The 23,444-nt window shown below is 41.9% G+C and overlaps 1 protein-coding gene and 1 pseudogene across 5 annotated transcripts in view; both read left to right on the top strand.

The window, feature by feature from the left end:
* The window catches only part of ANKRD44 (ankyrin repeat domain 44), a 348,906-nt gene that overhangs the window by 302,536 nt on the left and 22,926 nt on the right, over positions 1-23,444 (top strand). For all 5 annotated transcript variants that reach the window (XM_021667764.2, XM_021667769.2, XM_021667768.2 and 2 more), the window contains exons 17-18: positions 8,588-8,659; positions 19,335-19,536. In XM_021667764.2, the coding sequence (XP_021523439.1) occupies positions 8,588-8,659; positions 19,335-19,536 (274 nt within the window). The remainder of the gene's footprint in view (positions 1-8,587; positions 8,660-19,334; positions 19,537-23,444) is intronic.
* Positions 3,661-5,234, top strand: LOC105726788 (large ribosomal subunit protein uL4-like; annotated as a pseudogene).

A 23,444-nucleotide genomic window follows, 5' to 3' on the forward strand; every position in this document is an offset into this window, starting at 1 on the left:
TTATTTTCACCCAAACAGAGTCCTGGCAAACAGATGGTGGTAGGTGGGGGGTATGGGGAAGAAGTGGGGTCAAGCAGTGCTGGACTCTATGTAGAAGCTTCGTGAATGATTAATCAGTTGAGAAAAGCAATTTGGGGGTTTTGGAGATTATAAAAAATAAGATTAGGTAGTCCGGATGAAGGTCTTATTATTAAGGTAGACATTTTAATAGGTTTTTTTTTTAAGGCACAGGACCAAGTGAGTCCTTGGAATGAGTGCAAATTTTATTGTGTCAATAGAAGTCCATGGCGACATACTGGGTATGCACATTGGATTTATCAATGTAGTTCAGCATGAAAACTAGCATGTGAATGCATGGATTTTGTAAATGTTGATGATAACCATGAAGGTGTATTAAATGGGAGTATTCTTACAAGAAGGTTATAACTAGTTGAGGTTCCTGAGGGTTATATCTTAGGCCTTTTCCCATCTCTCATTAGACATTCACTCTCAGTGGCCTCATTTACTGTGGAGGCTTCATGCGTCAGCCATTGGTGATGATTCCCAAATCCATAACCACCCCATATCTCTCTTCTAAAGCCTGACACCTTATATCCAGCTGTCCACTAGACACCTCCCCTTGAATGTCCCAGCAGCATTAAAACAAAAACTCAATGCATCTCTCTCTGCATTGATCTTGCTTCTTCCCTTTGTTTCTTATGAAGAAGGCATCACCATCCACTCCATTACTAAAGCTAGAAAATTTGGAGTCATCCTTGACTCTCCTCTTTCCCCACCCTCCAATGTTCAGTCAATGAGTTGTGTCCATTCCACCTTCTAAACTATAAGCTCTATATCTCTAAGCTCTATTTAGGGACCACATTAGACCTGTAATCTCAGTGCCTGGCACAGGGATCAGTAAATAATTATTGAATTAATGAATAAAAGAGTGACATTTCCATTTCTATAACCTCTTCTGTAGTTCAGGCCACCATGGGTTCTCACTGACTTATTAATTCACAATTTAGAAATCCCACAGTTGAAATATCCTAACACGCCTCCTTCTTCTAGGGTAGCAGTACCCACCCCCAGCACCACTGTAGTTCATTTTCCACTCTGCAGCCAGAGTGGATTTAAATCAAGAATCTGATCACGATCATGTCTCTTCTGATAATGACCTGGTTTACAACTATTGTCCTGGAACACTCTCAAAAATGTCATAGTATATTGTCTTCTAGTCCCTGTTTGTCATATTTGTGATAGTGGGGGAAATGATTCCGTGTTCCTTTGACTAAAAGTTTATTCTAGGACAGGATTTGGGGTTGGTACACACTGTCAATTCCAGGAAGTCTTGCAGGTGATAATATTGCAAAACAAAGCAAAGAACAGCTGTTTTCTAGCCTTATCAAGCAGTTAGGGCTACTTTTATTTCAACTATGTAACAGAGATTGGTTTTAAAGTTATTTGCTTTGAAGTTAAAATTAAATTTATTCTCATTATTCTAAGATACTAGATTGTTTAATTTCCAGATTCTATTTTCATACTAATAAGAAACAAACACAAAGTATCTCATACTTCCAATATAATTATATGCATTGTATTATTTGCAAATTTGAAATTGCATGCTTTTAGATGGTAATTTTTACATTGTTATTTGATTTACCAAAAAAAATCCTAACATCATAGCTTTTTGTTCCACATGTATTGACTAGAAAGGAGTTCTGAATCTATTTAAGAGTCTGTGGACATTATTAAATTAAATGAAAGGTTAATTTTTCCAAATAGAAATTGCTTTAGTGTTTTTCTGATTACAAAACAATACATAGCTGGGTGTGGTGGTCTGCCTCATAGTCCTAGCTACCCAGGAGGCTGAGGCAAGATGATTGCTTTAGCCCAGGAGTTTGGGACTCTATTGTGCTATTATTGCACTTATGCTCTGCACTCCATCCTAGGCCATGTAGCAAGACCCTGTCTCTTAAAACAAAAAAACACACACAAACAGAACAATACACATTCACTGGAAATATAACGAAGAAAATAAAAATCTTCTATAACATCACTTTTAGGATATTGTGTTAAATCTTTTAAGGTATATATTTCTATATCTAGACTTTTTGTTTTCCCGTATATATAGTCATGTCAATGCGGCATTTTTATTTATTTATTTATTTATTTTTTGAGACAGAGTCTTGCTCTGTCACCCAGGCTGGAGTGCAATGGTGCGGTCTCAGCTCAGTGCAACCTCTGCCTCCCGGGTTCAAGCGATTCCCCTGCCTCAGCCTCCCGAGTAGCTGTGACTACAGGTGCACATCACCATGCCTGGCTAATTTTTTGTATTTTAGTAGAGACAAGGTTTCACCACGTTGGCCAGGATGGTCTCGATCTCTTGACCTGGTCTCGATCTCCTGACCTGCTTCAGCCTCCCAAAGGGTTGGGATTATAGGCATGAGGCACTCACCTGGCCGGCTTTTTTTAAAAAATGAAAATAGTGTCATTCAGCACTATGGCTTTAAAATGTGTTTTCCGCTTGATAAGCTTGGGACTTACAGGGAGAAAAATATGGGTAAAGTGGATTTTTAGGAAGTTTTGCTTTCCAGTGTTTTGGGTGCTATAATTTCCCCTTCTCCATCCCCATTAGGAAAACATCTATACACACTTGTATTAATATTATAAGCTGGGTATGGTGGCTCACACTTGTAATCCCAGCACTTTGGGAAGCTGAGGCAGAAGAATTGCTTGAGCCCAGAGTTTGAGACCAACTTGGGCAACATAGTGAGATCCTATCTCTACAAAAATAAAAATAATAATAAAAATTAAAAAACACTTGTATTGCTTTTTGAATCAGTCAGGATTCATTTGCAGGACTCAGAAACCACTCTAGTTATTTTAAGCAAAAAAAGTTTGATTTTTAAAAATCAGTGTTTGCAAGATTATTGGAAGATCTAGAAGAGTGGCCTTTAGGTGGGCCTCCAGAAATAAGCCTGAACTGATGAACTGGACTGTCAGGGGCTGCCTCTGTCCCATGAACAGGAAGATAAGGAATCAGAAATCAGCCACTGGAATGACTGATTCCATAGACACTTCACCCTAGCTGCTGTTCGGGGACAGTCTTGTCACCCCCACTAATATTGCCTCAAGAGTCACACAGCTTTTTGGCTTGATTGATACTGCCAGAAAAAATGAACATCCTGCATCCCTGTGTCTTGCGTCTGTATCCTCACTCAACTCATGGCCTATATACCAGAAGCTTAGAAACAAAGTCTTCATGACTATGCTCACCATTGGAAATCACAGATTTTCTCTGCCTCACCTCTGTCTTCTAAAGGCCATGCACTGTTCTCATGACCTGCTAATTCATGGGCAGTGTAGGGCTGTTTGTTGTTTTTGTACAAGTTGGTGTGAACAAAGTTCACAACATCTGGTTAAAAGGGAAGCTTGAACACAGCAGGCAAAATGACATTTTTGCCAGAGAACTCTCCCTTTTTGGAGTCTACTGCTTTCAGGGGATGAGCACATGGCATGGCAGGAAGAGAAGTTTTAGGGTGCTGACAGAGCTGTGGCCCCGATACCCAGAGTCTGAGTCATGGGACTCACCGTTCTGGCTAGGGTGGTTTTGGAAATATGGGTTGTGAAGGCTGTTTGTTTGCACCAACAAAAACCTGAGGCCATTGGCACTGTAGAATGAACGGAACCCAAAAATGATATGCCATTTGCTCTATTGTGGCTGCCTCAGCCTTACCAATGCTGGTCGTGTCTAAAGGTCATTGTATTGAGGAAATTCCTGAACTTCCTTTGGTGGTTGAAGATAAAGTTGAAGGCTACAAGAAGAACCAGGAGGCTGTTTTGCTTCATAAGAAACTTAAAACCTGGAATGATATCAAAAAGGTCTATGCCTCTCAGCAAATAAGAGCTGGCAAGGACAAAATGAGAACCCATCATCGTATCTGACACAGGATACCCTGCATCATCTATAATGAGGATAATGGTATCATGAAGGCCTTCAGAAACGTCCCTGGAATTACTCTGCTTAATGTAAGCAAACTGAACATTTTGAAACTTGCTCCTGGTGGGCATGTGGGATGTTTCTGCAATGGGCTGAAAGTGCTTTCTGGAAGTTAGATGAATTATGTGGCACTAGGTATAAAGCTGCTTCCCTCAAGAGTAACTATAATCTTTCCATGCACAAGATAAGCAATACAGACCTTAGCAAAATCTTGTAAAGACTAGAGATCCAAAGAGCCCTTCAAGCAGCAGGCAAGCAGATTCATTGCAGGGTCCCAAAGAACCTACTGAAAAATCTGAATATCATCTTGAAGTTAAACCCATACGCAAACACCATGTATCAGGACACCATTCTTTGCCAGGGTAAGAATCACAAACTGGGGGATAAGGCAGCAGCAGCAGCAGCAGCACCAGCAGTAACACTAGAGGCTTAATCAGGTGAGAAGGGGGTTGCAGGAAGAAGTCTGTGGTAGGAAAGAGAGGAAAAAAAGGCTGTTGGTGTTAAGAAGCAGCAGAAACCTCTGGTGGGAAAATAGGCAGCAGCTACCAAGAAAACAGCAGCTTAAAAGAAGTCAGCAGAAAAGAAAACTGCCACAGAGGAAAATAATCCTGCTGCATAAGCTTTTAAATGTGTTTATTGCATAAAGATCAAATAATTTTGGATACCTTATTTTCGATAAGGATCTGATCAAAGAGGCAGTGAAGAAAAAGAAAAGTTTATGCATCTAACTGGCAGAGCTGACATCAATCTGGAGCTCTAGCTCAAGAGAATCTAGGAAATGTGATGTTTAGCTGTCCAGCCTCTGTGATGCAGGGCAGCCCAGGCCCCCCAGTCAGGAAGCTGGAGTTGGATATTGATGACAATCATCGCTCACATCAAGGCTTTGGATACTGGACTTGTATTCTTTTTGGATGTGTCACTATAGAAAGAAAAGCTTCAAGAGTCAGGCATATGGTGACTTGTGCCTGTAGTCCCAGCTACTCCAGAGGCTAAGGTGGGAGGATTGCTTGAGCCCAGGAGTTCAAGGCTGCAATGAGCTATGCTCACACCACCACACTCCAGCCAGGGTGGCAGAGTGAGACCCTGTCTCTATTTAAAACAATAAAAAAGAGCTTCAAAGCAAGATAAAGGGGAATAATTTATCTGGAAGGGTAATATATACCAGTATAATTTATTTAACATATTACTATTGCTAGTTATTATTTTTTCTGTTTTTTCACATAAACAATGTCTTAATAAATGGCTCTTATCAGAGTCACTAATAGCCTCCTCTGTTTTGCTAAACACAATGGTCAGTTCTCAGGCCTCATGTTGCTAATCTCAGTGATCACAGTGGTCAGTTCTCAGGCCTCACATTGCTAAACTCAGAGATCAGTTCTCAGGCCTGGCTTACACCTGTGTAATCTCAGCAGTTTGGGAGGCCAGCGTGGCAGGATTGCTTGAGTGCAAGAGTTTGAGACCAGCCTGGGCAACTTAGTGAGACCCTGTCTCTAAAAAAAAAAAAATTTTTTTTTAAATTAGCCAGGCATTAGTCCCAGTTACTTGGAAGGCAGAGTGGGAGAATCCCTTGGGCCTGGGAGGTTGAAGCTGCAGTGGGCTAATATCATACCACTGCACTCCAGCCTGGGTGACAGAGTGAGACCCTGTCTCTTTAAAAAAAAAAAAATTCTCAGGCCTTATTTTCCTTGATCTGTCATGATACTTGACATGACTGCTCATTCTCTTCATAAAACACCTTCTTCACTTGGTTCCAGAACCTCCTGCTCTTCTCGTTTTCCTTTTAGCTCCCCTGCTCAGTCTGTCTTCCTATTGGTTCCTCCTCATCTCTTCAGCTCTTAGTGGTGGGTGCCTCTTAGTCCTGGGACCCCCTCTCTTCTTTGTTTACTCCTTTGTTCATCTCATCCAATCTTATGGCTTTAAATACCCTGAACTCCAACCCATGTATCCAGCAACTTTCTGGATAAGATGTATTTTTTCATTAAGACAGGCTCTGGCTCTGTTGCCCAGGCTGGAATGCAGTGGTACAATCTCAGCTCACTGCAGCCTCCACCTTCTGGACTCAAGCCATCCTTCCACCTCAGCAGCTGGGACTACAGGTGTGCACTGCCATACTTGGTTAATTTTTGTATTTTTTGTAAAGACAGGGCTTCGCCATCTTGCCCAGCCTGGTCTGGAACTCCTGAGCTCAAGTGATTCTCCCACATCAGTCTCCCAAAGTGCTGGGTAGACGTGAGCCACCACACCTGCCAAGATGTACTTTTAGATACTTTATAAACATCTCAAACTTCACAGGTCTAAAACTGAACTTCTGCTCCTTTTCACTAAATATATCCCACTCATAGCCTTCTTCATCTCAGGTCATGGTACCTTTTTTTTTGAGACAGAGTTTTGCTCTTGTTACCCAGGCTGGAGTGCAATGGCGCGATCTCGGCTCACTGCAACCTCCGCCTCCTGGGTTCAGGCAGTTCTCCTGCCTCAGCCTCCTGAGTAGCTGGGATTACAGGCACGCACCACCATGCCCAGCTAATTTTTTGTATTTTTAGTAGAGACGGGGTTTCACCATGTTGACCAGGATGGTCTCGATCTCTTGACCTCGTGATCCACCCTCCTCGGCCTCCCAAATGGGTCATGGTACCTTTATCCTTCCATTCGCTTAGGACAGAAACTGGGCGTCAACCTTGTCTTCTCTCTTGCTATTATATTCATTGATTTTACCTCTAAAAATATCCTCAATCCAACTTTTTCTCCCATCTCCACTGCTTCTTGCTGGTCCAAGCCACTGTTATTTTCTCTTGGACTATTGCCCCAACTCCTAAATGGTCTCTGTGCTCCACCTTTGTCTCCTTATAGCCTAACAGATCATGTCACTCCTCTGCTTAGAACACTCCACTGAATTTCCACCTTACTTGGGATAAAAGTCAAAATTCTGACAACAACCCACAAGGCTCTCTTTGACACCCCACGCCCACAGCCACCATCTCTCTCATTTCTGTCCTGCCATTCTCACCCTTGCTCACTTGGCTCCAGCCTCCTTATAAGCACACCTGTCTAAGCGTCTTGGCAGCTGCTGACCCCTCTGCTTAGAATGCTCTTCTCGCAGATATTCACAAGCCTCCCTCATCTCCCTCAAGACTTTATTTGGCCATCACCTGCTCAGTGTGGCTTTCCCAAATCACCCTATATAAAGTTACAAACTAATCTCCCCTCGAGCTCTTTGAACCTTCCTTCTCTGCCATAGCACCTTGCTCTTGCGTGCTTGCGTGCTTGCTTGCGAGTCTTGCTCTGTTGCCAGGCTGGAGTGCAGTGGCGTGATCTTGGCTCCACTGCAACCAGCTCCTTAGTTCAAGCGATTCTCCTGCCTCAGCCTCCTGAGTAGCTGGGATTACAGGCACGCACCACCATACCCAGCTAATTTTTGTATTTTTAGTAGAGACAGGGTTTCACCATGTTAGCCAGGATGTCTTGATCTCTTGACCTCGTGATCCTCCTGCCTCAGCCTCCCAAAGTGCTGGGATTACAGGCATGAGCCACTGTGCCTGGCTTCACTTTCTAATAAATTATATAACTTCTTTCTTTTATTGTATGTCCCTTCCACAATAGGAAAATAGATTTTTAATACTTGGTTTATTATGGGAATATCAGTGCATTGATTTTTAATATTTGGCTTATTATTGAATTATCAGTACAGGGAACAGTGTCGGGGCACATGGTAATCATTCATTGAGTATTTGTTGTATCAATCAGTTTTCTTACATATGCACCATTCTGCACTCATCTAATTATTTATTAGGAATGAAACCCAAGAGTCAAAAGATGCACAAATTGCCGGGAAGGTTTTTTCCCTCTCTGGATCTACTTGCTAGGGAACCAGAAAGGTTTTAATAATTTGTTCTCCCACCAAGGGTCTGTGAGAATGTCATTTTCCTGCCACCCTCACTAACCCCACGCCCTAGTCACACTGGTCTTTCCATTCCTTGATCTTACCATGTTTGTCCTCTCTTGATGCATATCATTGACTTTTCCTCTTCCCAAATACTCTCCTGCCACTCCTTTATCTGGTTTAATTATTCTTCTTATTTAGGATTCACTTGAAGTGTCACTTCCTTGGAGAAGGCCTTGCCTGACCATCTGCTATAAACTAGCCTGTCAGTCACTCCATATCACATCCCTGTATTTTATTCTCATTACAGCATGAATCACTTCCAAATGTTTTCTTATTTGTATATTTATTTATCTATGCTTTGTTTTTCTAAAATGTAAGCTTCATGAGAGCAGGAGCCTTATCTTTCCCAACACTATCCACACTATCTGCAGTAAATGTGTGTTTGATAATAGAATCAATACTGGGTCTTTTTTTTTTTTCATTATTATCAATTTTCTAAGAGAACATGGCTATAACATGAATTATTTTTCTGGATTCAAGTGCTGAGGTGATCTAGAAGTTTAAATATTCTGTTAGCATATTGTTTTAGATATGTTATATCAGATTTTTATATTACTGATAATTACAAAACTTCCCAAGTTTCTGAAACCTGTTTTCTCATTTATGACAACATTTTGCAAGATCTGGACTCACTCACTGTTGTTTGCTTTTTGTCTCCGCAGCTTTTGGAAAGAACAAACAGTGGATTTGAAGAATCAGATTCTGGTGCTACCAAGAGTCCACTCCACTTAGCTGTAAGTGAGATGCCATGGGCGGCTTCATCTGTTACACAAAGAACCTAAGCATTCTTAAAACTAGACTGCTCTTAAAATGTAAGCATAGTAACGCAGTGATGAGTGATAATGAAAGTAGTCCATGGTTGAAGGCGCAGGCTGTGGAGAGAGACCGCCTCACCTTCTAGTCCCGGCTTCATCTGCTGGTGATCTCAGACTTCCCTGTCTTGAGCCTCAGTTTCCCATCTGTAAAATGAGGGCAAATGAAAAGAGATAATGCACCTAAAGCTCTTACCACAGTGTTCCTAATAAATTCTTGTTATAAAGTTTAAGTCTTTAAAATTCAAAGGATACACTTCAGTTTAAGAGACTTGATTAGAGATAACAATATGCAAGTGGTGAACCTATGGCTAATTGAATCCCACAGTTAAAAACTGGCAGGATGTTTAAACATAAACTTAGGAGTGCAAGATGAGCACATGCAGAGCTGCAGCTGTGACCTTCTGCCTGGACTTGAAAACAGGGTCTCCAAGGAAGTCTGAGGCTCTCATTCTTGTACTGGGTGAGATCTGGGAGGGGAGGGAAGAAGAGTTATTTTATCACCAGTAAAGCTTCCTCTCCACATCCCACTAATTGAAGGCAAATGCAACAGCTCAGAGTGATGATCCCCAAACTCTTCATGGGAGCGACCATGGTGGGAAGTGCACCCACCAGTCTGTCTCACATTGTGACCTCATAAGAGTTGGCCATCAGCAGCTGCTCCCTAGAAATCCTGCTGACTGGCAGCCACACCCAGCAACAGCCGGCTCACCTGCCCGATACGCTCACATGGCCCTTGGTGCTGCTGAATTTTGAGCACTTGGTTCAAGGCCACAAAGATGGTGTTGGGATGCTTCTTTGCTTAGTAAAACCCAGGGGCAGGACACCAGGAAGAATGGGAAGGGGCTGGGTTTCTTTGTTTAACTGTAGTTGTGACATTTCACTTAATACCATATGTACATAAGCACTTCTTCAGTGTCGTTCTGATGAAAAACTGACATGGAGATTTTGGGGAGAAGAGAGGAGTGTTTTATTAATCGACATACAGAGGAGTTCAGGCAAGGAGAGAGGGGACAAGGCCATCACACAAGGATTGGGAGTATCCAGAGCCGATTGTAAGTGTGGAGCCCTCCCTTCACTTCCTGTCTCCCCACATACTGCACACCTGCTGATACCCACTCACACATCCTCTGACACCCACCAACACACCCCCTACACACTCATACACACATGCATTTTGAGTCCAGTGAAATCAGGGTAAACTGTGCATCAGTCTTTGTTCCCAGAGATGGACTTACTGTGGAAAAGGTGCGTGAATAGTGGAATATTTTCACATATAAAGCTGCATGCCAGTTGGCCCTTAGTACAGGTTGCTTGCTAGAATCCCTGCTCAACCATCTACTGTGCCTGGGGAAGTTACCCCAATGCTGAGCACTCACAAACATAGCACTAAGGCCCCTGGAGAGTACTTTGTGGAGGGTTATCTCAGATAGAAGTCTCAGGCCCTGGAAAAGTGGGTTTGACTGCATTGCCAAGCCTGCTACTAATCTGAGAAGAGTTTCTTGGCTTCCAAAAACTCTATCATCTCTCATTCTTTTTTTTTTTCCACAGTGTATTTGTTGAGTGCTTACTGTATACTCTGCTAAACTCTATGGGTTGCTGGCTGTATAAAGACAGGGTGGTGATAGCATTTAAAAGAGGTGGGCTTTGGTGGTTCTGCAGCTGACAGAGGCCCAGGAAAGATACATCAAGTGGAGGTCCCAGCTGCCATTCTTTTCACTAGCAACTCACCTGGACATGGTTTCCCCACCTGTAAGTTAAAGGAAAGCTGTTAGTTAAGCATCTCAAAGACCCTTTCCAACTTGTTAATTTATTTAATTGTTTATTGTGTGATCTTAACCAAATACCTCACCCCTTATGTCTCAGTGTCCCTACCCATGATATGCGAATAGCAGTACTTCAATATAGGGCCATTGTAGAGATGGCATGAGTTAATGGATGTAACACAATTAGAACAGTGCCTGGCACATATGTGCCATGAGCTAGCTTCTTCATCGTCATTACTAACATCATATAACATCATTATTAACATCATCCTTTCATCCAACATACGCTGACTGTGAGTAGTGCCAAGCACTGTTTGAGTAGCTGGAGATGCAGTGAACAAAACCCCACCTCTGCCCTTGTAGAGTATCCAGTCTAGGGAGACAACAGGCAAGGAAATATCTCACATGACAGATGGTAATAAGTGCTGCAGGTGCTACAGAGAAAGTAAAATGGGATCAGGGAGATGGAAAGTGTTGAAGTGGCAAACAAGGTGCTTATTTATTTATTTATTTATTTAAGAGGTGGAGTCTCACTACATTGCCCAGGCTGGTCTCAAACTCCAGGGTTCCAGTGATCCTCCTGTCTGAACCTCCTGAGGAGCTGGGATTGCAGGCATGAGCTGCTGCACCTGGCAGGGTGCTACTTTACGTAGCATAGAATCTCATATTTGTACAGAGACCTTAAGAGCTACGCATGTTGATATCTGATAGAGGAGTGTTTTGGGCAGAAGTGCAAAGTTGCTGGGGGAGCACATGCTTGGCATGTCCACAGAACAGGAAAGAAGCCACTGTGGCTGGAGCAGAGTGGAGAGGAGAGAGTAGCTGGGGGTGATGCCTCACATGTTGTGGAGGGAGCCAGGTTCTCACGGGGACTTCCACTCTGAACAAAATAGGAAACTATTAGGAGGGTTTTGAGGAAACAGATTGACATGGTATGACTTTTGTTTCAAAAGGGTCTCTTTGGTTTCTCTGCTGAGTCAAAATTGCAAGGGAACAAAAGCAGAAGCAAGGCCAACCAGGCTACAGATGATGCCCATGACTTTGACCAGAGTGATGACGGTGGATTCCTTCTAAAATTATTTTCTTCTTTCTCTCTAAAAACTAACACTTTAGAAAATTATTTGCTTCAAGGACCCTGCAAGTATGCCCATTACCCTCTCTAGGGGCCTCAGTAGCAATTAACTTGATAAAACCCAAGGCACATAATTTCTTAGGTGGAAGAACTCTAGCAGTGTAATGGAACCAGATGCCCCCCAAACCTTGACTGCCACAAGAAACCCAACCTGCCTTGAGTTACTATTTTCTGGCTGAATGACTCAAATCTCCAGGGTTATTGGCCCAATGAATTTCATAAGCATTTCATCTCCTTGAAAAAATTAAGAAACAATGTTATGCAAATGAAAGGCTCCAGCTGTCAAGATTTCCAGACAGATCCATTGTTCTCATGGACTCTGTTGAGATCCCAATTCTTTCTCCTCATTGTCTTTAGTTCCTATCTTACAAGGTCTAGAGAAATTAATCATGTTTAAGAAATATTTGTTACCTAATAAGGTTTTTTAAAGGTATTGCTTAAAACAATTTAAAATGTTTAATACTTCTAGTGAAGGCTATACTTTATGCATAGTAAAATTCAGGAGCTACAAATTAGATTAAAGAAACAAGGCAAACTACAGATCACACTTGTCCAACCCCTGGCCCAAGTGCCGCATGTGGCCCAGGATGGCTTTGAATGTGGCCTAACACAAATTTGTAAACTTTCTTAAAACATGATGAGGTTCTTTTTTTTAGCTCATCAGCTATCATTAGTGTTAGTGTATTTTATGTGTGGCCCAAGACAATTCTTCCAGTGTGGCCAGGGAAGCCAAAAGATTGGACACCCCTGTTATAGGTAAGTCTGGCCTCTCCATCATTCTGTCTAAAAGAGTGTTTTTAAATGACTGGTATAGAAGAAAGTATGGGTTGAAATTTTAAAGCTTTTCTAATTTCCAGCAGGGTTCACTCCATTTTATTTTAGTGTTGGATCTCTTTAACTTAAGCAAGTTAAGTCCAAGTTTAAGTGACAGACTCAAGCCTGGGGTCAAGTGTTGCAGCCCGATGTGCACACTGATGTAGGCCCTCCTCTTATCTCAAGCTTTACACGAAGTGCTCCTGAGTTGACTTAAAATCACCTGTGCAGCCAGGCGTGGTGGCTCACGCCTGTAATCCCAGAACTTTAGGAGGGCAAGGCAGGCAGATCACTTGAGGCTAGAAGTTTCAGACCAGTCTGGCCAACATGGTGAAACCCCATCTCTACGAAAAAAAAAATATATATATATATATATATATGGGCATGGTAGTGTGCATCTGTAATCCCATCTACTGGGGAGGCTGAAGCAGGAGAATCACTTCGGGAGGTGGAGGCTGAGGTGAGCTGAGATGGTGCCGTTGCACTCCAGTCTGGGTGACAGAGTGAGATTCTGGCTTAAAAAAAAATTGCCTATGCCCTGACCGAAACTGCAGGAAAGGTATACAGCAATTCATTATACTATTCTCTATTCTTTGTTTATGTTTGGAATTTCCTATAATAAAACGTTAAGGAAACATATACCTTATGGCCATGGTGCACCCTTTCCATATTCACTAGTGAAAAGCCTCACCACTTGGGCTCTGGGAATCAGTCTGGTCCACCTTTGAAACCCAGTTCCTCCACATTAGGCTGTGTAACCATGAGAGAGCTGGGTATCATCTCTGCCCTTCTGTGTCATCCTGGGCAAAATGGGAGTAACAGGAGCAGCCAAAGCATGGGTTGTTTTGAGAATTCAATGAGGCAATGCATACCCAGTATTGCCTGACACACAGCAAGTGCTCATCAAATTTAGCTATTGCTTCAGATTTTATGTTAGAATAGAGGCTTACTATCCTGTGCAGCTGTGGTTTGCATAACAAGAACAGATCAGAAAGTTAGACATATCTATTAGCAATTTATTTTAGAAATGTGCTCTCCTGTCTCATGCCAGGCAGTGTGTATAGTAAAAGAGCAAGAGTCTAAAGGTCAGGCCCAGAAGCATACCTTCTTGCTTCATAGCGCCGCTCAAGCCAGTGCATTTCTGTGTTGCGCCTTCTATAGAAAGGTTTAGGTTTCTGATTCAATATTTGTTATTCAACTCTTGTCACCATTATTTAGTCTCTACTCCACATAGAGACAAGAGTGTTTTGTTTGGAAGTCAACTAAATGGAATTACTGGGGAAAGTTGTAAGATGGTGCGTAAAAGCATGAGTTTTAATAGTGACAGATTCTGGGTTCAGAATCCTGACTTTGTCACTTACTAAGTGATCTTGGGCAAGTTAATTAACATTACTTGTTTTGGGTTTTCATCTATAAGAAAGGATGTTTGGGATTTATGCTAAAATGTTCAAAATAGTGCCCAGAACATAAAAAGCCCTCAAAAAATAATTGCTATTTAAAAAATATATCTCTACCACAAATAGTAATAAATATAGTAGTCATTATATTCATTCTTTTATTCATTAAATAAGTATTGAGTGTCTACTGTGTACAGGCATGATTCTAGAATAGAGCAGGAACAACCCACATCAAGTCACTTCAATCATAGACAATAAGCAAATCAATAGATACCCATTGATATCTGTTTTGTGCTATGAAGCAGAAGAGAGCAGGATAAGTGGGGTGGAGAGTGTCTGGGAATACGTGTGAAGTGGAGGGCAGAACCTATTTTATATTTTACATGGGCTGCTCTGGGACGCCCCCCTGATTAGGTGATATTTGAGCAGAATTACTGGAAGAGCTTTCCACACAGAGAGGGCAGAAAGCACAGATGCAGTGGCCCAGAGGGGGATATACAGTTGTTTAACTATAGCAGGAGGATGTTGCAGCTGGAACAGAGTGAGTGAGGAGACATACTGAAGTGAGGATAGCAGGAGGCCAGATTCTGGGGGCCTGATTGGTCGTGGAAAGTTTTGGATGTTGGTATCAGTGAAGGAAGACGTCATAGGCTAGTTTTTTAAGCAAGGAGTAATGTGATCCAACTTGGGTTTAAAAGATTTCACCTAATGGTTGCATTAATAACAGATTGCAGGGGGACAAGGATAGGAAGGGAAGCTTTTGGTGTAATCCTGGCAAAACAGGTTGATGATACAGTGAGAAGTGGACAGATTCTGGATGTATTTTAAAAAAAAGAATAGAGATGATGGTGCCCTGAAAGTGGCATTGACACAGCACTTGGTGAGAATTAGGCCAGATTCCTGGCGGATACCTGAGAACCTAATGACACCTCCATGGGAGTTAGTAAATGTGTCCCTTGCTTTCAGCAGACACTTCCCTGTACTAGGGCAGCAAGGAGGGGAAGGGCTATTTTTCAGCACCTACTGGCCCTATTATCCCTAACCCCTTCCTTGTTCAGGGCTATAGCTCTGGGTTTAATAGGAGGGAAGACAAAGACAGCTGTAAGGTTTGGGGCCTGAACAACTAGAAGAATGAAGTTGCCATTTACTGAGATGGTAAAGGCTGCAGATGGAGCAAGTTTTGGGAAGGAAATTTTGGTTTGAGATGATGCCTATTAGACATTCAAGTGGGACCATCAATAGGCAACTGGACATACAAGTTGAGAAGTCAAAGGGGAAGGGACTGGGATATGAATTTGGGATTCATCAGCATGAGTTGTTATACTACATGTTATAAATGATATGTAGGTTTAATATGTAACATAATGACCAAAAATCGTTCACAAAAATAATGTAATGAGAAAATTTTTTTTTAATGTATCAGGACTCTTAATTCCTATGTCTCCCTTCCAATCTAGTTTTTGTTATTGTCATTGTTAACACATAGGAAGAAACATTCAAACCATATTTTAAAAGGTACGGTAAAATAAGTCCATGCATTTATTACTCCACCTCCTGGTTCTAGCAATAACTATCATTGATACTTCTTTTGTATCTTTCTACAAATCTTTTATGAATATAGAAGTATATATATGCATGTTTATGTATATATTATATATTTGCTTTGTATATAAATAAGGTCATACTTTAAGTACTGTTTGCAACTTCGTTTCTCTTTTTAAAAAATTTGATAGATTTTGTTAAACCACCCTCTGCAAATGTCACACCAATCTATACTCTCACCAACAGAGAATATGATTGCTTTTTTCAGTGTCTTACCTAATACTGGGCATGACAAAACTTTAATCATTGCCAATCTGGTAGTTGAAAAATGGTACTTTAAAAATTTACATATTTCTTCACGTATTTATTGACCTTTTATATTTCTTTTTCTGTGAACTGCCTTTTCATGCCTTTTGCATATTTTCCTAGTTTTTAAAAATGGTTTCCAAGAGTTCTTTATATCTAAGGAAATAAGTCTTTTGTCTGTGCTGAGCCTTTTTTCTAACAAATTATGTCTTGAGTAATAGCTGCAGTAGAAAAATAAAAAGCACAGGTGACATAAGAGGAGACTTTGATTGCTGAAGACACTGGAGTCAGGCTTTTCCTCTCTCTTTTGTTTTTTTTAATTCTGAGTTTTTGTTTTTCATTTGAAGGTGTTCTTAATGCTATTAAATTCACAAATATGCTAATTTAAACACCCAGTCCTATATCTAAAGCACACATTGCAAACATACAAATATCTATTCTCTCCACTTGTCAATGCCCCTTCAGATCATGGTTTGGAAATGGGGAGAGTAGATTCCCTTTAAACCGTAAGTCACAGTTGTTCTTTACAGTTCACTTTAACAAAATTCATACAAAATAGTAATTAGTAGTGATCTTCTTGTTAACTCACAAGGAAACACCTTCAAAACTACATTTTGTTCAAGTTTTTATACTAAAATGTAGAAAAACTGAATTACACAAATATTGAAAGTTAAAAATACCTTAATATTTTATTCCTCGTACCACTACCCCAGTTTACAGGACAACATACCTGATGTAATGAGAAGGAAAAGATACAGCTACAACAGATGAAAGACTTCAGGAACATACATCTAAATGGCACTACATTGCATTAATTAATAGCTACACTTTTTGCAAACTGTGGCAGTGGCAGTCCTGCACAAGAAGGGTTTCCTGTTTAAGCTGCAGTATCTTTTCTGACTGTGGATGATCGTTCCTTCTGTGGCAGATTTTTACCATTCCTCTAATGCATTTAGGATGATTGTCTCAAAGTAACCTGCAGCTCTCCTGACAACTCCTCGCTCTCTCTCCTGCTAAAAACTGTAGCCCCTTTCTGCTGATTTTAGAAACTTCTGCTACCTTATCCACTACTTCCTCCCTCAGATCCATAACCACCACCATAGGGACTACCTGAGCTGCTTCCACCAAAACTACTCCCTTTCATGAATCCAAAATTTGATTGCTGTTGTCCACTATAATTTCCAGAATCATTATTGTTCCCGCCACCACCACAGTTACCACCGCCAAAGTTTCTTCCTTCATTGAAACCATCATGTCCTCCACCACCATATCCACCACCTTGATTTCCATATCCCGGTCCACCACCACTGTAGCCCCCTCTATCACTAGAACCAGGACCACCATCATAGGTGCCACTATCACCTCCAAATCCATTACATCCACCATCACCTCCTCCATAACTATCTCTGCTGCCACCACCTCCACTACCTTAGATAGCCCTCTTCTTCCACCAAAGTTTCTACTAAAGCCAAAATTACTTCCTCCACCTCCAAAGTTTCCTCCACCACCCATAAAATTGCCAGATCCACCTCTATAAGCTCTTTGCAATCCAGCAGACCGCATCTCTCTTCTAGTGGGCCTTTTTCACTTCACAGTTATGCCCATTAATATTATGGTATTTCCGAATTACAGTTTTATCAACTGTAGCATGATTATCAAAAGTTACAAAAGCCAAATCCTCTCTTTTTTACATTCTGCTTGTCTTCCATAGCTTCTGTGGTTGCAATCTTGCCATACTTTTTTAAGTCATCTCTCAAATTCTATTCCTCTATATCTTCTTGAATAACCACCAACAAAAATTTCCTTCACTGTTAGATGGGCAGCAGGCTTTGCAGAATCCTCCCTAGAAACAGCTCTCTGGTTCCACTACATGCTCCTTAACTCTATATGGTTGAGCATCTACCTCTTCAATACAAGAGTCAGTCATAGAACCAAAGCCCCTGGAACACCTTGTTTGGGGGTCTTTCATTACCACACAGCCTGTGAGTGTGTCCCATTTCTCAAAATGTTCTCTTAAACTATCATCTTTAGTTTCAGAGTCAGGCCTCAATAAACAGTTTTCTCAACTGCTCTTGACCATGCCCCCATCCCCATTTTCACCCCGTATAACCTTAGCTCCCTTCTCTTATTTTCAGTGTGCTTTGCATGTGTAAAGAGGTGGGGAGGGTGGGTAATACATGTTTTAACTTATAGACTCAATAAAAATTATCTTTCAGACTTTCAGTTTTGCTTTTTGGTGGTATAAAGCCTTTTTTTTTTTTTTTTTTTTTGAGACAGAGTCTCATCCTGTCACTCAGGCTGGAGTGCAGCGGTGTGATATCAGCTCACTGCAACCTCCATCTTGGGTTCAAGCGATTCTCCTGCCTCAGCCTCCAAGTAACTGGGATTACAGGCACCCGCCACCATGCCCATCTAATTTTTGTATTTTTAGTAGAGACGAGGTTTTACCATATTGGAAAGGCTGGTCTCAAATGCCTGAACTCAAGTAATCCACCCGCCTCAGCCTCCCAAAGTGCTGGGATTACAGGCGTGAGAACTGACAAGCCTCTTAATCGTAACATAGCATAGGACCTCACAAAAGGTCTGAACTTGGTGCTGCTACATGGAATATATTTCCATAATTGTTTCTATAATGTAATGTTTTTCATTATAATCAAGGGAAAAAATAAAGGAGAAAAGAAGCACTAGCTATATGCAAGATAATATGCAAAGCCTATGCAGTTTCATCTTTACAGCAACGTTGGGAGGCAGCTTTGATTGATCTCATCTTATAAATGAAGACACAAACTCTAAGTGAAATTAAGAAACTCACCTGGCTGGGTGCGGTGGCTCACGCCTGTAATCCCAGCACTTTGGGAGGCCAAGGAAGGTGGTAGGTCAGTTCAAGACCAACCTAGCCAAGACGGTGAAGCCCCATCTATACTAAAAATACAAAAATTAGTCAGGCATGGTGGCAAGTACCTATAATCCCAGCTACTCAGGAGGCTGAGGCAGAGAATTGCTTGAACCTAGGAGGCGGAGGCTGCAGTGAGCTGAGATCGCTCCACTGCACTCTAGCCTGGATGACAGAGCGAGACTTCATCTCAAAAAAAAAGAAAGAAAGAAAGAAAGAAACTCACCTAAGGTCACACAGTTAGAAATTAGTAGAGTTGGCCTATAACAGAATGTCTACATGCCTCTGTTGTATCTCAAAGTCCACGATGATTTTAGCAATTTTTTTTCTCCAGGTTTGTTAACAGAAAAGACTCCAGGAAAAAAAATTCTGATTATACCAATATGTTTAGGACTGAACTGACAGATAAAAGAATACAGTAATTCATTTAGCTGTTAGTTTATATTAGATGATCAATAGATATAAATCTAAGAATACATTAATACATTTAGTGCCTTTGGAGCAAATTATGTGACAAAAGAGAAAGAACACGAAGAAATTCATATGGAACTGTGAAGTTTGTGCATTATAGTGTTTCAGTCTAACTCTCCAGCTTGCCTGTGTTTTAATAATTATCCCAAGTGTTTTTCTGATGTGCTCTTGGGAGTGGTCTCTATTTGTGGCCCAGTAAGTCCAGCCCCTCCTGTGGATTGTGGCGGGATTTGAGGTGAGCGAGCAAGCATGGAAGCTGTTGGTTTCTTCTTTGCAGGCCTACAATGGCCATCATCAAGCCTTGGAAGTCCTTCTGCAGTCGCTGGTGGACCTGGACATCAGGGATGAGAAAGGCCGCACTGCTCTGGATCTGGCTGCCTTTAAAGGACACACAGAATGTGTGGAAGCACTTATCAATCAGGGCGCATCCATCTTTGTGAAAGACAATGTAACCAAAAGAACCCCACTTCATGCCTCAGGTAGGTCTTATCAAGGACCTGGTTACCCTGGTTTTGTGGCTTGTTTGGTAAGTTTTGATAGAAGGGGTAAGTAGCATCTTCTTTCATCCCAGGTTTTAAGATATCAATTTTCTTTCCACATTGGACATACTTCCCCAATTCCAAAATGCTTTTGACTTGCTGTCCTCTTGGAGATGATTGGTATTCTCTGCTTCTGGTGCTCTGGCCTTCTTAACTCAAAGGGGAGTTCAGAACCTTTGGCTAAAAGCTACCACAAAACATTCTGAACAAAGGGCAAGGTGCAATGCAATCTTCAGAATAAGTTACATAGAACAAAACACATCAAAATCAAACAGCAGGGCTATTTCTTATAAGGAATCATAAGGCAGCAATCTAATCGGCACATCGTTCTGCCAGCCCAAATGATGTTTCTTAGCTTTTTTTCATATGGATGTAAAAATCAAGACACTTTAAAAGTACACATATATATCAAAAAGAAAATCATTTGCCTTTTCTGGGATTTTTCTCCCATGCCCATGAAAAACTGTGTCAAGACACTTCTAGATATATACACAGACATAAAGATAATATGGAAGAGTCTAGCTCAGCTAAGGCATAGATACCTTTGGACTCAGGAAATCCAATGATATCAGCCATTGATTAGGGTAGTAGGTAACAACTTATAAAGAGAAATAACTGTCTTACATGGTGAAATGGGTGTATTAAGGAAGCAAATAAGTGAAGATAGTTTTTCAAAAGATTTTATGATCCTTGTTACTTGGGAAAATTTTCCCAGAATGATAGACCTTGTAGAACTATTTCCATCTACATCCCTGAATTTCCAAGCCACTGAAGAAAAACAATACAGAGATTGAAAAAACCTGATTGTTGTCTACTTACCTGGAAATGATTGTTGCTGGAAAAAGAAGTTAGCCATTAGGTTAGTAATGGTTGGTGTGGTTGAATTATAAATTCTTATTTCTCATCCCGTTTAGTCTTTTTCTCCCCAGCCATTCTTGGTATTATTATAAAATTCAAATTTTGTCCTTCTTTTTTAAAGATTAGTTGCCTATTATTAAGAGAATCATCCTGTTTCCATTATTATATAATTCCTCACGTACAAAGGGCCTACTTTGATTGTGGAAAATCGCCCTTATAAATAGGTAAACAGTGAAGAACAATTGTTGTCACTCATTTGGCGGTGTGATATGGGTTGTGGTCCAATGAAGCCCCCTAGTGGTCAAGAAGACTCACTCAACTTGGATTTTCCTCCTGTCATTCATTAAAAAGAGACTGTCACTGGACGGTTCACAAAATGTCTACTGTGCAGAAGCTTTAGCCTGTGCTTTGAGGATCTGCTTAACCAAAACATTTTTCAACTCTCTTGAGAGTTTATATTTTGAGTTTCAAATCCTCGAGGAGCAAAAGCCAGGATGAGTATTAGAGGTTTTGGCACAGTAGTTGCACTGACAGTTGTAGTCTTTGAGTTGTGTGAAAAATGGTTGTCACTCATAGCCAGGGAGAGGCTGAGCTAGTCTGAGACAAAGCTGGACTTGACAGCAGAGCTAAAGATGTTAGCATCTTTTTGCTAGAAGGCAATTTGGAAAAAAAATAAATGTAGTGTGTAGGAAGTCAATGAGAATTTAAGTTTGGCTACAAACTTCAGGGGAATGTAAATTTACTTGAGGGGCTGGTAAATTTACGTTCCCAGCACTTTGGAAGGCCGAGGTGGGTGGATCACCTGAGGTCAGGATTTCGAGACCAGCCTGGCCGACAAGGCGAAACCCCATCTCTACTAAAAATACAAAAATTAGCTGGGCATGGTAGCACACATCTGTAGTCCCAGCTACTTGGGAGGCTGAGGCAGAAGAATCGCTTGCACCCAGGAGGCGGTGGTTGCAGTAAGCCGAGATTACACCACTGCACTTCAGCGTGGGCAACAGAGCGAGACTCTGTCTTAAAAAAAAAAAAAAAAAAACTTACTTGAGGCCTATTAGCTAAGTTCAGAAAGCTACTGTACAAAACAAACAAACAAAAAGCTCAACTGTAGAAACTGTTTTGCTGAAGGTGATATGAAGTTAGATAATTTTTATCTTCTTATGTTTAGCCAAAAATCAAATGTCACTTGAACTATTATGATTATGACTATTTGTAGTATTAAATTGCTACAGAAAGAGGAACCAGTCAAAATATGCTGTTTTTCCATCTTCATGAACCTGCCATCTGTAGTATTTAGCTGTCAGTCCTTTGCTGGTCATTTCCTTTTATCCATACATTAAACTTCTTGCCTATTTGTAGCAGATTTAGTGTAATTGTAAGAACAAAAAACATAGCAGCAGCAGCAACCATAGTAACCACGTATTACCTGTACTCCAATCCACAGAATTTCCTCCCGAGATACATAAATGGACTGTTGCTGAGAATGAGCTGAATGCAATGGTCTACAAAATGTGTGCATTATTCTTGTAGTTCATTTGAGTGCTGTTGATGAATGCAAGCTAATTCTAATGTGTACGTATTGTCCCTGAAAAAAATGTGTCATTGTTAAATTAGCATCTCTCATGGCTGGCGAGCAAATAAAAGATCTGCAAAATGCAGCTCTTAGGAGAGCCTTTATCAACCTCACATAGCGGCATCTATTCCCTTGTCTCTCCACATCCATAATGCGGCAAACGCAATGCACTTTGCGGCCTTCTCATTGTTAGAGAGGCGAGAGGTCGCGTTTGGAATTTTAACCACAGTTGCTCTCATCTTACTCCCTAAGTGGGAAGCCATGCCTGTTGTAAGGCTTTGGTTTCCATTCAACAGCCTGACGGAAAGCAGCTTACCCCGGGGTTACCTTCACAGGTTTGCTTCCCTGCCCCTGTGGGACCACAGCATTCTAAAGCAGCCTGGTATTGGTGCGCACAGGGGTGCTTCCTGTGCTTCCGTCCAGGCCGGGCCCCACCCCGTGTGGGGGCCACATTTCCTGCCCACATGGGCCCCCACTCAGTCCGCTGGGCGAGGAGGGGCAGGGGAGGCCCGGCATGGCCTAGGAAAGGGCTCCCAGGGAGCCCAGTCACACCTGGCCCAGGCACGAGGGCGCCTGGGAAGGCAGAGAAAGCGCGGGCTGTGGTTTGGGGACCGCGGGGCAGAGGGACCATCACTCAGCAGTGAGCAGATGGAGCGTGCACACCCTACCGGCGTGAGGTTTTGTTTTCCGCCACGATTCATCAGGCAGAGCTGTTGCCGTGATATCTACTTCAGAATGTAAAACGACCTGGAAGAAGAGGCAGCCCCAGCTCCCTACTCCCTTCCCTTCCGCCCTCTCCCATCTCCCCTCCACTTCCCTCCTTCCTCCCCTCCCTCCCTCCTCCTCCATCCTGCTGCGGCTCCCCTCATCTCCTTCCACTCCCTTCTCTTCCTTCTTCCTTCTTTTCAAAAGGGCTGCAGGCAGGGTGAACACGGGCTGATTATATAGAATTGGGTGACTCAGAGGAACAAAAAGGGGAGCTGACTAGTGGGGAGAGATTATTAGTCCCATAACTGGAGATAAGAAAGGACCTCAAGTGTAAAAAATCCCTCAACACAGGAACTAGAAAAGGAGGTGGGGATCAAAGTGCCCTTCTAGGATGAAAGGGGAAAACAGATTAACACGGAGACAGGCTGCCCAGAAACCACCTTGAGCTAGAAGCCAGCCGAGGGCGGGGGGATCCAGCGGCAACAATGGAAAACCACTGATTTGAAGTCCAAACAAATGTGGGCGCGGTAGCTCATGCCTGTAATCCCAGCACTTTGGGAGGCCAAGGAGGATGAATCGATTGAGCCCACGAGTTCGAGACCATCCTAGGCAATATGGTGAAACCCCATCTCTACTACTAATACAAAAATTAGCAGACGTGGTGGCGCATTCCTGTAATGCCAGCTACTCGGAAGGCTGAGGCAGAAGA

Source organism: Aotus nancymaae, unplaced genomic scaffold (genome assembly GCF_030222135.1).
Source record: "Aotus nancymaae isolate 86718 unplaced genomic scaffold, 86718_ANA_hifiasm-v0.15.2.pri h1tg000008l, whole genome shotgun sequence".
NCBI lineage: Eukaryota > Metazoa > Chordata > Mammalia > Primates > Aotidae > Aotus > Aotus nancymaae.